At 44.1% G+C, this 14,211-nt stretch overlaps 1 protein-coding gene across 2 annotated transcripts in view; it reads right to left on the bottom strand.

Moving 5' to 3' along the window:
* PLA2R1 (phospholipase A2 receptor 1) overlaps positions 1 to 14,211 on the bottom strand; it is a 1,951,179-nt gene that overhangs the window by 1,439,498 nt on the left and 497,470 nt on the right. For both annotated transcript variants that reach the window (XM_069616352.1, XM_069616351.1), the window contains one exon: positions 9,135 to 9,292. In XM_069616352.1, the coding sequence (XP_069472453.1) occupies positions 9,135 to 9,292 (158 nt within the window). The remainder of the gene's footprint in view (positions 1 to 9,134; positions 9,293 to 14,211) is intronic.

The following is a 14,211-nucleotide window of genomic DNA, read 5'->3' as shown; positions in this document are numbered from 1 at the left end:
TATAGGCCTTTGTGGACTCTATCAATGCCCTTGGGGCAGGAAGATGAACAAATAATTACCAAATTTGAAATACCACCAAAGATTAGATTTATGGATGCACACTAATCAAGTGTGTGTTGTTGGCAAGTGTATAGTACTTTCTAAATTTATACAAAATTGACAGAGCCCCTCTACTGAAAACAGACTTTCACTGCACCTTTCACAGAGTTGAAATATCCATGTGCATATAAATCTGGTCCCACCCACCAAAGCAGTCCAGTTTCTAATTGCTAGGCAATTCTTTTCTGAACATGTCATGATCTCTGCTTCCAAAAGGTCAGGGTTTTCCCAACTCCCTTGGAAGCAGATCCATAACCCAGGTTCCGAGGGCCAACCAGTCCCAATTGGGACCTTTTGGACCCAGTCCTGGCGCCAGTGGCACCAGGCTCATAAATGTGCCCAGTCCCAGCGCTGGAAGCGCCGGGCTCATAATGCTTGGGTGGACTTACCTGCAGCAGACCATGCTGCTTACTTGCCTGCCAGCTGAGCCTCTGATCCTCTTCTGTTTGGAACTACTTTTCCTGTTGGGTGGGGCAGGAGCCACTCCCTAGATTCAGAACACTGGAACTCTTCTGGAAAGCAGGAACTCTTTTCTTACCTAGGCGTGGCTGTGGAAGGAGACCCCTAAGCACTACAGGAGGCTATTTAAACCACACCCGGTGGATGAATCTTGCTTTGCGTTATTCTGCATCCTCTGCAGCAGAACGCTCATCGTGTCTTCTGCATCGGATCCTGGGCCTAAGGAAAAAGGCTTACCATCCTGAATCCAGTCTTCAGCAACACCTATAAAGACAAGAAAGAACAGGTTAGCATTCCGGCATCTGAAAGACAAAGGCTTACCTACTCTTCGTGCGCTCCGGAGGTCTTCACACTGCATTCCGGCATCTGAAAGACAAAAGCTTACCGACTCTTCGCACGCTCCGGAGGCCTTCGGCGCTGCATCCTGCATCTGAAAGACAAAACAAGGTGCGTTTAAAGACATTGGGGAACTTTGATACTCACGTGCCATTACTCCTTTCCACATCAACCCCAGTGGGTATTCCGGCACCCTGCAGCCGCTCCGAACTCGTACCTGCAAAATAAAAGACAGTTAGAGCGCATCGTGAAGCAGGCAACAAGCGCTTACTTACGTGCTTCCAGGCGCTTCTATTCATCATACGGACTCCATCTTCAACTCACTTCAGCCCGTCATCCGCCATCGCCGGAACCTGCAAAACAAGAGACATCATTGCTAAAGACTTTAAAGACAATAGAATTACTCGAAACTTACCGTTCGTGCAGTAAACGATGGACAGCAGTCCTCTGAAGTCAAGAGGCCTGCGCTACCGATCCAGTGAAGAAACTGGTTACAGCACCCTGCCCCGAGGCAGATGGAGAGCTCGGCATTCACTTACCTAAGGTGAGAGCGTTAACCTTTGGGGGTCTACAGGAGAGCAAAAAAGGGAAGAGATAAGGACAACCCAATAACCCCAGTTCATTAATCCCATATTATCTGTCTGCAGACATCTTACTCTTGAAGTCAGGCATACAGTGCACAGAGGCCCAGCCCAAAGAGCCAACCAGGTGCTACACATCACCTTTGAAGATACGGTAGGCGCCCAGTCAAGACCGGCGCCTCTGCGAGAATCAGGTGAGCGTTACAGAACGCAAAGCCTACTGCAAAACTCTTGCCCAGGCGCTATGGAAACCTCGGATACTGACCACCTAGCCCGGTTACTTGCGGAACTAAGGGCAGAAGTGCATGCAGCTTGTCAGGAAACGAATGCTCTAAGAAGGGAACTAATTATTTCCAAGGAGAGAACAGACGGTCTTGCTAGACAATTGCTACAGTCACAAGCCGGACAAACCCCGTTACCCGCATCAGGGGCAAATCTTCCTTCAACATCCTCTATGAATCCAGTGCAGATCAACCTACCTGGGAATGTACCTCTGGCTCCGCCCGAACGATTTTCTGGTGACCCAAAGAGGTTTGCAGTATTTATCAATCAGTGCCGGTTGCACTTCTTATGCCGGCCAGCAGCCTTTCCAACTGATCAAGCTAAAGTAGCTTTTATACTTTCGTACCTTAGTGGCAATGCGGCAGACTGGTCGATCCCTCTAGTTAATCAAGATGATCCGGTTCTCCATGATTTTCAAGCCTTTCAGCTTAGTATGGAAAAACTGTTCGCAAGACATTCACAGGGGCAGGCCTTGGACAATGAGCTTCTTTCGTTGCGACAGGGTAATCAAGACCTTTTGGCTTATATTGCATCTTTCAATAGACTAATAGTGGAAACTCAATGGCCTGAGGACAAAAGGATTACGCTGTTTTACAGAGGTCTACGTGGAGAGCTCAAAGACGTTTTAGCCCAAGTAGTGAATCCCCCACAAGACTGTTCGGATTATATAGACTTGGTCGTTCAAATAGATCATAGACTGCAGAACAGGAAGGCCGACCGTTCCAAGTTTGATGCTCGAGTATTTTCCAAACCGCCAACTCCTTCCAAAGGAGTAGACTCCGGGGAACCCATGCAAATCGGGGGTCTGAAAGGTCCTCTAACACAAAAGGAGCGGGAAAGGAGAAAACAGTTGCAATTATGCCTATATTGCGGAAACTCAGGGCACTTTCTTCGAGACTGTCCGGTGAAACCTGCCAAGAAGGCAGTAGGAGCTGCAGTTACCAAAGTTACAAACTCTGAGCAGGGAAACGACCTCGCCCGACAAGAATAGAGGTCCTCTTGCCGAGCGTGAAAACCAGTTCCGTGACCTCGCATTTCGTGATACCTATGGTCCTCATTAGCCCTGATAATCCGGATCGATTACATGCAATTGAAGCTTACGTCGACAGCGGTGCCATCGGCAATTATGTGGATCATGAAATGGTTTTGAGGATGAATCTAACTCTTTGTCCCAAGGCTGTAAAGGACGTCATTACTACAGTGGATGGTACGGAGATAGCCTCCGGGCCAGTAACGCATACCACTCAAGAGGTGACGCTAGTAAGTCAAGATGGACACCATGAGAAGATCGTGTTCGATGTGATCAAGGCCCCTCAGTTTCAGATTATTCTAGGAATACCTTGGTTAGAGAAACACAATCCTCTGATCGATTGGCGAGCAAGAACGGTCCAGTTTCCAGAATGTGTCTCTACTTGTCACCCTCCACCTGGTGTTGCACTGGCAGCAATTTCTTCAGAGACTCCCCAGTTACCTCCCGAATACCTTGAATACCAAGATGTTTTCCGGAAGGATCAGGCTAACACTCTACCTCCTCATAGGTCTTATGACTGCCAGATAGACCTGATACCTGGATCTACTCCTCCTTGTAGTGGAATTTATGCCCTCACCGAGCCTGAGAACCTTCACCTTCGACAATACCTGGATCAATACCTGGCAAATGGGTTTATTCGTCCTTCCAAGTCCCCTGCTTCTTCAGCTTTGTTCTTCGTTCCAAAAAAGGAAGGAAACCTTAGAACTTGTATAGATTATCGCTCCCTGAACCAGATCACCGTTAAGAATAGATATCCGTTACCTTTGATCCCTGAACTCCTGGACCAAGTCAGAAAAGCATGCATATATACAAAGCTGGATCTTAGAGGAGCTTACCACTTGGTACGAGTAAAAGAGGGCGATGAATGGAAGACGGCCTTCCGCACCAAGTATGGGCTATTTGAATATCAGGTCATGCCCTTCGGACTTTGCAATGCCCCGGCCGCCTTTCAATATTTTATGAACGATGTCCTCAGAGAGCTCATAGATGTGTGTGTTGTTGTTTACATTGACGACATCCTCGTTTATTCTTCATCGGAATCTGAACATCGGAAACACGTGAAAATGGTCCTCGAAAGATTGCGTCAACACAAACCTTTCGCTAAATTGGAAAAATGTGTTTTCAACGTGACTGAAGTTGAATTCTTGGGATTCATATTATCACCTGGCGGAGTACGTATGGATTCAAAGAAGGTCGATGCAGTTCTCAAATGGCCATCACCATCCTCCGTAAAAGGTGTACAAAGCATGTTAGGCTTCGCTAACTTTTACCGCAGGTTTATCCCCGAATTCTCTCGAATAGTCCAGCCCATCACTGCCTCGTTAAAGAAAAACAAACATTTTGAATGGTCTACCGAGGCGGAACAAGCTTTCCAGGATTTGAAGACTAAATTTATCTCTGCACCAATCTTAAAACACCCTCGCCCCGAACTCCCCTACATCGTGGAAACTGATGCTTCAAGCCTTGCCATGGGGGCAGTTCTATCACAAAAGGACCCGTTAACCAATCAGTTGCATCCCGTGGCATTTTGGTCCCGCAAATTCTCGCCTCCTGAAATCAATTACACGATTACTGACAAGGAACTTCTGGCTATCAAGTCTGCCTTTAAGGCTTGGCGGCATTATTTGCTGGGGGCCCGACACACCGTTACTGTGATTACGGATCACCGAAACCTGCAATATTTGAAAACCGCAAAAGCCCAATCCTCTAGACAACTCCGTTGGGCATTATTCTTTGCCGAGTTTGACTTCATAATTACCTATCGACCTGGTACAAAGAACGGTAAAGCTGATGCCCTTTCTCGGATGGGAATGGAAGAACACTTGATCAACCCTAAACCTGTACCAATCATTCCCGAACAAAGAATTCTGGGTGTAATCGCCACAGAATCCATAGAGGAAGTTAAGGATAAAGCCAGGCAACTTGTAACTCCAGCAGACATACAGAATTGGCATCTGCAGGGAAAGGACTTTGCAGTAAAGGACAACTTATTGTATTTCCAAGAACGATTATACCTACCCAGCACAGATTTACAGAAAAAAGTAATCTCCTGTTATCACGATTCTTTAATGGAAGGTCATCCCGGAATGGCCAAAACCTCAGAAAAGATCAAGCGATACTTCTGGTGGCCGTCTTGGAAAAAAGATATCAGAGACTTTATAATGTCTTGTGGAGTATGCGCCCAAAACAAGAGTCAAAAGGAAAGACCAGCAGGCCTCTTACGCCCTATTGACATCCCACCTCGCCCTTGGCATACGCTTTCTATGGACTTCATCACCGATCTACCTCCATGCTCCGGATACAATACGATTCTAGTAATCGTGGACTTATTCTCCAAGATGGCGCATTTCATTCCGCTCAAAGGCTTGCCAACAGCAGCAACTCTGGCCCGAGAATTTCTCGAAAACATCGTCCGACTACACGGTTTTCCTTCGGTTCTAATTTCGGATCGAGGTAGTCAATTTATTTCTCATTTTTGGCGAAGTTGCTGTCGGTCGGCTCAAATTGATGTGAGACTATCGACCAGTCACCACCCTCAGACCGACGGACAAACCGAGAGGACCAATCAAACTCTGGAACAGTATTTACGCTGCATGCTGCAACAAACTGAAAAAACTTGGAAAGACATCCTTTGGATAGCCGAATATGCCTACAATAACTCTGTCCATTCGGGAACTGGGAAAACACCATTTTTTCTTTTGTACGGCAGTCACCCTCGAACCTCGGAGTTGGATCCCCTCCAAGATCTTGAAACACCAGCAGTAGACTACCTGCATTCTACAATCACCCAAGCCTTTAAGGAAGCTGTTTCTCACCTTCAAAGGGCTAAAGAACAATACAAGAAAGGAGCAGATCAACATCGGAAGGAAGCCCCTCAATATCAAGTAGGGGACCAAGTCTGGTTATCCACCAAATATCTACCTCTAAAAGGGCCACGCACATTCAACCCAAGATACCTTGGTCCCTATTCCATCACTACCATAGTAAACCCAGTAGCGGTCAAGTTGGACTTGCCCCCTCACATGAAGATACATCCGGTCTTCCACGTCTCTCTATTAAAACCCGTGCAACCTCAAACCCGACTAACTAAATCTCCAAAACCCATCCTAGTTGATGGAGAACTCGAGTTTGAAGTCAAAAGCATTCTGGACTCCAAGATCTCCAAATCTAAACTATTTTACCTAATTGACTGGAAAGGCTACGGCCCCCAAGAGAGATCCTGGGAACCTGCTGAATATGTCCACGCTCCTCGCCTAATCAAAAGATTTCACCGAACATTTCCTGACAAGCCAAAACCCCGGAGAAGCCCGGTTTGGGAGGGGCCTTGAGGGGGGGTACTGTCATGATCTCTGCTTCCAAAAGGTCAGGGTTTTGCCAACTCCCTTGGAAGCAGATCCATAACCCAGGTTCCGAGGGCCAACCAGTCCCAATTGGGACCTTTTGGACCCAGTCCTGGCGCCAGTGGCACCAGGCTCATAAATGTGCCCAGTCACAGCGCTGGAAGCGCCGGGCTCATAATGCTTGGGTGGACTTACCTGCAGCAGACCATGCTGCTTACTTGCCTGCCAGCTGAGCCTCTGATCCTCTTCTGTTTGGAACTACTTTTCCTGTTGGGTGGGGCAGGAGCCACTCCCTAGATTCAGAACACAGGAACTCTTCTGGAAAGGAGGAACTCTTTTCTTACCTAGGCGTGGCTGTGGAAGGAGACACCTAAGCACTACAGGAGGCTATTTAAACCACACCCGGTGGATGAATCTTGCTTTGCGTTATTCTGCATCCTCTGCAGCAGAACGCTCATCGTGTCTTCTGCATCGGATCCTGGGCCTAAGGAAAAAGGCTTACCATCCTGAATCCAGTCTTCAGCAACACCTATAAAGAAAAGAAAGAACAGGTTAGCATTCCGGCATCTGAAAGACAAAGGCTTACCTACTCTTCGTGCGCTCCGGAGGTCTTCACACTGCATTCCCGCATCTGAAAGACAAAAGCTTACCGACTCTTCGCACGCTCCGGAGGCCTTCGGCGCTGCATCCTGCATCTGAAAGACAAAACAAGGTGCGTTTAAAGACATTGGGGAACTTTGATACTCACGTGCCACATCTCCTTTCCACATCAACCCCAGTGGGTATTCCGGCACCCTGCAGCCGCTCCGAACTCGTACCTGCAAAATGAAAGACAGAGCGCATTGTGAAGCAGGCAACAAGCGCTTACTTACGTGCTTCCAGGCGCTTCTATTCATCATACGGACTCCATCTTCAACTCACTTCAGCCCGTCATCCGCCATCGCCGGAACCTGCAAAACAAGAGACATCATTACTAAAGACTTTAAAGACATTAGAATTACTCGAAACTTACCGTTCGTGCAGTAAACGACGGACAGCAGTCCTCTGAAGTCAAGAGGCCTGCGCTACCGATCCAGTGAAGAAACTGGTTACAGCACCCTACCCCGAGGCAGATGGAGAGCTCGGCATTCACTTACCTAAGGTGAGAGCGTTAACCTTTGGGGGTCTACAGGAGAGCAAAAAAGGGAAGAGATAGGGACACCCCAATAACCCCAGTTCATTAATCCCATATTTTCTGTCTGCAGACATCTTACTCTTGAAGTCAGGCATACAGTGCACAATGTCCAGCCCAAAGAGCCAACCGGGTGCTACACATCACCTTTGAAGATACGGTAGGCGCCCAGTCAAGACCGGCGCCTCTGCGAGAATCAGGTGAGCGTTACAGAACATGAGTACCATCAGGAACCCCTGCCACATGTTTCAGCCTAGTTGGGCCTCATCAGTGAGGTGAAGCTGTGCTTAGAGAGGCATAGCGTAACCTCACTCAGGCGGCCCAACAAGGTTGAAACGTGTTTGGGGTTGGTGTTGGTACTCTTGTTTAGAGAATCGCCTAGCATTTTGGTGCAGGACTGTCCTTGTGGATGGGACCGGACTGATATACAAATGGATATTTTCCTCTGTGAAAAGCCACCATTAACAGAAACAACAGAGGCAGGACACCAAAAGAATAGTCCAGGATGGATGTGTTTCGCGCTTTCCACAGCGCTTGTTCAAATATATTTGTATTTATGTATGTATGTATGTATGTATGTATGTATGTATGTATGTATGTATGTATTTATTTATTTATTTATTTATTTATTTATATGTGAAGGAGGAACAATGCCCCTTTGATCACAAAAGAACGTACAATAGATAAGAAATCATATTTGATGGGAATCAGTGAGCGTTTTACAATGGGGTGAGCAGGTTGTGGAGGGGAGTAAATGGAACAGTCACCGGGGACAATACATACATTGAAATATATACATTAAGGACAACCAACATTGTAAATTTTTAAGTGCAGGTAGGCGGTACGGCCAGCTGTGCTCAGGATGTGACCATGATGAGTGAAGTGCTGGAGAGGAGGCAGAGGAAGTGAGGGATAAACACAGGTTAGAGTTCATTATCAGTAGATGGGCGGCCACACTCTTGTACTTTTTCAACCACAATGGCCTACAATTGCTTATTATGTTGCATAATAAGAGTCCAGTGAAATGTACCCTGCACACTGCCTACTATCCACCATGATTGTAAATGTAAGAGCCAACCATACAATGACCCTTTTCATGATATAACACATTTCAGTTTTTCTTTGGCCAACAGTGTAGTTTTAAATCAGTGTTATTTAACTACTTGTATCCTTCAGATTGCATGGGAGTGAGGGTTCATCTGCACACAGTTCATTGCAGTGGTGCTGTCAGGATTGCTGCCTATTTACAGCTCCCGGCCAACACTTATGTCAATTGTATACACACGAGCACCTCCACTGCCACTTTGTGGACCGTCTTTCATTCACCTTGATTAACCCTTCCCATCCCAAGGGCTCATGTTTTTTTTCTTCATTGCCAGGAACATGCTTGTTTATTGATATTTTTCTATTGTCAGTTTTTTCCATTTATTTCAAATTCATAGGCCTCTCCATTGACATTAATTCAAGTAACCTAAATCCTACATAGAGAGACTGCATCAGTAATAAGTAGAAGGTTTAAATATAATTAATTTAAATTCAATTAATTCAGTTATTTTGTATATTAATTTTCAGCTCAAGCTGTGTTCTCCAGCTATAACAGGTCCTGCGTTGCTCCAGATCTGGCAGATTCTGTGTTGGTTATATTATCCTTTTAGAATGCATACATTTATCCATTCCCTCCTGCCTTTTGTTTAGCATTGGCACTGCTGCTACGCCCCATTGTTACCAAATCCCTCTTTGTACTATAAATGACATAGCAGTAAACAGCGTGTCACATTAATAACACATTTAAGCGATGGTATTTTTTAATGAACACATATAATAATATAACTCACTTTTCCTTGAGCTGACACACAGATTTGATCCACTCCATGAATGATAATGGGCTCTCTCTTATGCCAGTCAGTGAGGGTTACTGGGGAGCCATCAGACCATTGGAAAACAACTTTGGTTGTGTTACTGATCAAGCCAAGCCAGGCTTCAGTTACATTATCTGTGAAAGACACAAACATATGTTGCCTTATAATTACTCATCACAGTGAGGAAACGTCACTGGCAGTACAAGAAGAAATAAATGATCTGCAGGTACAGACCAACACATTAAGTAAATAAGCAATAACGTACTTCCAACTTATAAACACATGACTTACAAATTACACAAGTTAAAAACACTAACATGCCTAGTTCCAGACAGTGGAGCAATTCCCAAATATGTTTCCTCACTTGCCAAAGTCACACGCACGTGCATGAAGAAAACACCTGCAATGTGCTGGTGGCAGCACTCACAAAAATGAATCTGCATGCACAAATGCTTTTGCACAGGTAGATATTTACTGCCTTTTACATTTATGGTAAGGGCTGTGCCTAACCATTCAATGGTACATTACAGAGTGTATCCCAGATCACTCTGGGTTGAGTTCCCAGTATGGCACCATTCCCCTGTGCCTGGCCTGCCCTATCGTATACCACTAGTAGGGAATGTGCAATACAGATAGTGGACTTTCCAGAGCCATGTCTGCATTTTATTCTGGGTCCCAAATAGAAACGCATATACTTTTACATTTCCACTATTGGAACTTTGGTAGAAATGTAAACATAGTATTGACAGCGAAAGGTATTTGAGACACCTGAGGAAGTGAGGATATGAAGCAAATGCAGTTGGCTATCAGGGGGGTCAGTCCAATCTAGCTCATGGGACGGATTCCAGGATGAATGCTTGGGTAGACATGTTCCAATGTGAAAAGTTGTTTTGCCCAAAAGCATCAGCGGTGGAAGGGGAATGTCACAGTTCTGCCACCCTCCCCACTGCCCCCATCTAAGATCTTAACCAATGAGCTGACAATGAGTTAACAAAGTATCCGGTGAGCATCTCGGCTGATAGGTTCTTCAATGATCTCCTCAAAGTTTACACTGGGGGATCAATGCTGTTAGGCCCGGGTGCAGAATCACCTTCCTCTGCATCAGCAATGACTCTGGAGAATCGATGGATCTGATCTCACATCTTCTGTTGGTTGTTCTTAAGATTTTGAAATGGGCCAGCAAGTCCTTGGTATTTATCCAAAGGAGAGCTGGAGTCATATGCCAATGATTGTTGAACTCTCCATGTTGGAGTGGAGACCACCTTAGGCCCATGTGGGTCGCAGGCCTCAATCCATACTAATAAGGTTTCAGCTGTAACTTCAATTTTCATTAAATATAGGCATCTTTCATACTTGTTGATGACTTTGTCATTAAGGTGGACAGCTATACGCAGTGACTTCTCCAGACTTGCAAAAACCTTCCTGGGGCATGGCAATATTCTGAGGCTCATCCCTGGTGGTTGGTCTTCAGTTTCGCAGTGTCCCTGTTGGACTTTTGACGGCAGTGCCAGGTGCTGTGGATTCTGTGAGGAAGTCATGGAAGTATTGTATTCAAAGATCTGTGACTTAAAAGCTGGGACCTCCCACCTCACCGGCCTCAGCAATATTCCCAACTATCACTGTGAGGACTTTTGCAACAAAATCGTTCTTCATACTAAGCAGTGCAGTGATGAGGGCCTTTGTGGCACCAGCATTGTCTGCTTTCTCCAGTGTAGCATCACTAACATTGGGCAAACACAGGCCCTCCAAGACCCCCTCCACAGTGTCATTGCCTCTGCCCATAGGTTCCACCAGCGGACATAGGACTGTGTCTCTCATTGCGGCAAGTAGATTCATAATCCCTGTCAGGATGACTGCCAGTGAATCTACTGGTGAAGACTTGCTACAAGTTTACATTCTGCCTCTGGCAGAAACAGTACCCGCAAGCATGAGGTGAAGATGGCACCGTAGTATATTTATATGCCTTCATGGCTATGCATACATTATTCATCCTCTTTGATCTCATCTTTTCCCTCAACACGTGTTTCCCTCTGTTGATCATCCTAACTTTGGCATCTTGAGGTCAGTTCCACCCTGAAGAAACCCACCCGTTCCTGGAAAACAGAAAGTAATTGCGGAAAATTGTAATATTAATTCCACATAATTGAGATGATGACTGAGAGAAAGCCTTATGGAAGGATAGACAGAAACAAAAGAGAAAACACATCCTAATATCTCTATACCAAAAATATATACCCTCCTGGAGAAGCTGTCTCTCAGAGTGAATAATGTGTTGAGGGTAAATACCAGGTCAAAAGGTCTAGCACGAGAATACATGGATTTATTTTTATTTATTTATTTGTTATGGTTTGTTGAAACCTTTTACAATTTACAGTGTAAATAACGATAAATTGTATCCACATGTTAAGATGGAAAAGAAAAGGAACAATATACATACGTCTCCATAAAAACGACATATTTCAATTTTAAAATATCAGATATAAATTTCATAACTGCTATGCTCAGAGGCAATGATTGCCCACTCATAATAGTATACCAAATCACCTCTGGGGGCATCTACTTGAATATTTCTAAACATTTAGAAAAGGACACTCCTCATTTAGATTGAAGAGAGAAGTCCATTATAAGATGGTCTTATTCCCCTAACTTTAAAGGGGATGAACATTACTTCTTAGTCTTAGAACGTTCATTCACGTGCCTGTTTGGAGATTTTATTAAGTACAATTCTTTTCCTAATTTCTCAATTCTTTCTCCCCTAAGCAGGTGAATTGGAACAATGTATAGCTCATGTTCTCAGGTCTCAGGATATATGGATCCCCATAAAAGAATACAAGTGCAAAGTGATGCCAACTTTGATGGAACATGGCCTATAATACAGACTAATGGAAAACCGTACTAAATTGGAATCTTAATTGTTTCTTTTGTAAAAGAAAATTAAGCAGCACTCAACACCATGTTCTCAAACTCTATAGATATCTATTTGAGGCCATTGCAGAAGTACTTCCATGGCTGATAGCAGCAGCCCATTCCAAAGAAAACGTTTAAGCAAATCAGCACAGAAGATAGACTGAAAATTGTAAAACAATTCTGATTATTACTTGAGGTATATATATATGTACAAAACCCATCCTAACGTCCCGACTTTAAGCATATGTAACCTCAAAAGACATGCATCAATGTGTGAAGACACCTAAAACCTAATTAAACAGAATTGTGCTCACATAAACTTTTATTGTTGTGTAGCAACAGTCACCACAGGCGTCACCCAACCTACCCATGAACGATGTGCCATCTTGAAATAATGTGAATAAATCCACTTGGAAAAACCAAACAGCACATTCAGAAACAACCTGTCAAAATATTAAATGCTCATGTTCAATCCACTTGGAAAACCAACAAGCACTTTCAAAGATTGTTTGTCAAAGTTTAAAATTCTCAAAGAACAATACAACCAGAAAGAACACTTTAACAAAATACTTGGCAAAGTTTGAAATGCTCAAAGAACAATTCCTGCTCAATAGTAATACGAAAAGATGAAGACAAAAATGCAATCCAGGTATCTGGCTTCGCCCTCTTTTCAAAGTGCAGCTTCCTCGTCCATCCTACCAGCTCTACCCCCAGCATAGTGTCACTGTTGTCTGGTCAAAGATGATTCTAAAAACCAAGGAAATCTTTCACATTGGCTGTTTCTTTTCTAGATTAACTAGTTGTGGTCAAATGTTCTTTCACATCTTCTCTTAGCTTTAAAAATAAGATGATGGATTGAATCTGATATAGAACTGCTAAGCTGATGAATTGCCTATCCCACTAGCTCCTCTTTTGGGCCCCGATATGCGGTCAAAAATGGTTGGGTCAGATCTTGCAGTAATAATATGTGGTATTATCCAACATTTATACTACACCCATCACCACTGTTGTGGACTTAAGGTGGCTGGCCTTGCCCAAAAGGTGGTGTATTGTGACCTTGCCAGGGTGTCTCCAGGCCTTACCCCAAGGAAAGGAAGAAGGAGGCCTGAGGAGGAGGTGATAATCAAGAGGGATTAGACAATTGTTGTTAATACTTTATTCGGGCGTTGAGCCATAAAAGTATTTCCTCAAACAATTACATAAAATATTATGCGCCAGAAATATTTCATTATACATCAGCAATACATAAAAACCTGTAAGAAGCAACGCTAAGATACACACTAGATGTAAACATCAATTAAGAGAAATAAAATAGTAAAGTGCTAATGCAAACCCCAATGGTCCATCTCATTCCAAACATCTTAATAGTAACTACAGAATTAATATCATAATCACAAATTGATAAAAGGTTGCTGGCAACTAGACCGGTTTTCCATTCCTCCTCCAGGGTGGCTGGGTTCGGTAAATAAATGTCTTCCCATTGAATAGCCCATGGTTCTATTCTAACAGGGTGTTAATAAGAATGATTTAGAGCAAGAGAGAAGTGAGGCCCAGTAACTGACAGGCTTGGAAATAACTAGTGAAGCAATAGCTTAAAGCTTCACACAGCACTATTTTGTCATATTGCTAGCAATGTAAATCCAATCCATTTTGCATCATTGGTCTGACTGGCCTGTTCCTTATTAGCCGCACTCGATGAGGGAATTTAGCAACAAAAAGGACTCTGTTTTGGATCAGCTGTGTTTTTATAATACATGATTGCCAGGTGCACCTTCCGTATGCTCTCTAGTCTCATTTCCTTTTTTTATTGTGTTTTAATTTCCACAAAACAGTCTCAATAGCAGCAGAAGATACCTCTGTCTCAAATCTGTGTACCCTGGACAGAGTAATAAAAAGTGGGTAGTTGTCTCTTCTGGCACCCCACAAATCATGCATGCTGAGCCAGTAGAATTATGCTAGCTCTTTGTGTAAATTGCCAATTTTAGTGTATTATTGCAGAATTGGATAAAAAGGGCTCAGGCAAAGCGTGGACCTATGATATCAAGATATATTTTGAATCTATAAATGTCATTGCCAGCCTGTTTGTAGCGCTTGGCATCCTTCAACCATTTGGTGTCTCGAATCCTCAGCACCAGCTTTTTTTGAT

Source organism: Ambystoma mexicanum, chromosome 9 (genome assembly GCF_040938575.1).
Source record: "Ambystoma mexicanum isolate Mex_15411 chromosome 9, UKY_AmexF1_1, whole genome shotgun sequence".
Taxonomy (NCBI): Eukaryota; Metazoa; Chordata; class Amphibia; order Caudata; family Ambystomatidae; genus Ambystoma; species Ambystoma mexicanum.
Note: the sequence above shows the minus strand (reverse complement) of the source record. Positions and strands in the feature narration are given on the sequence as shown.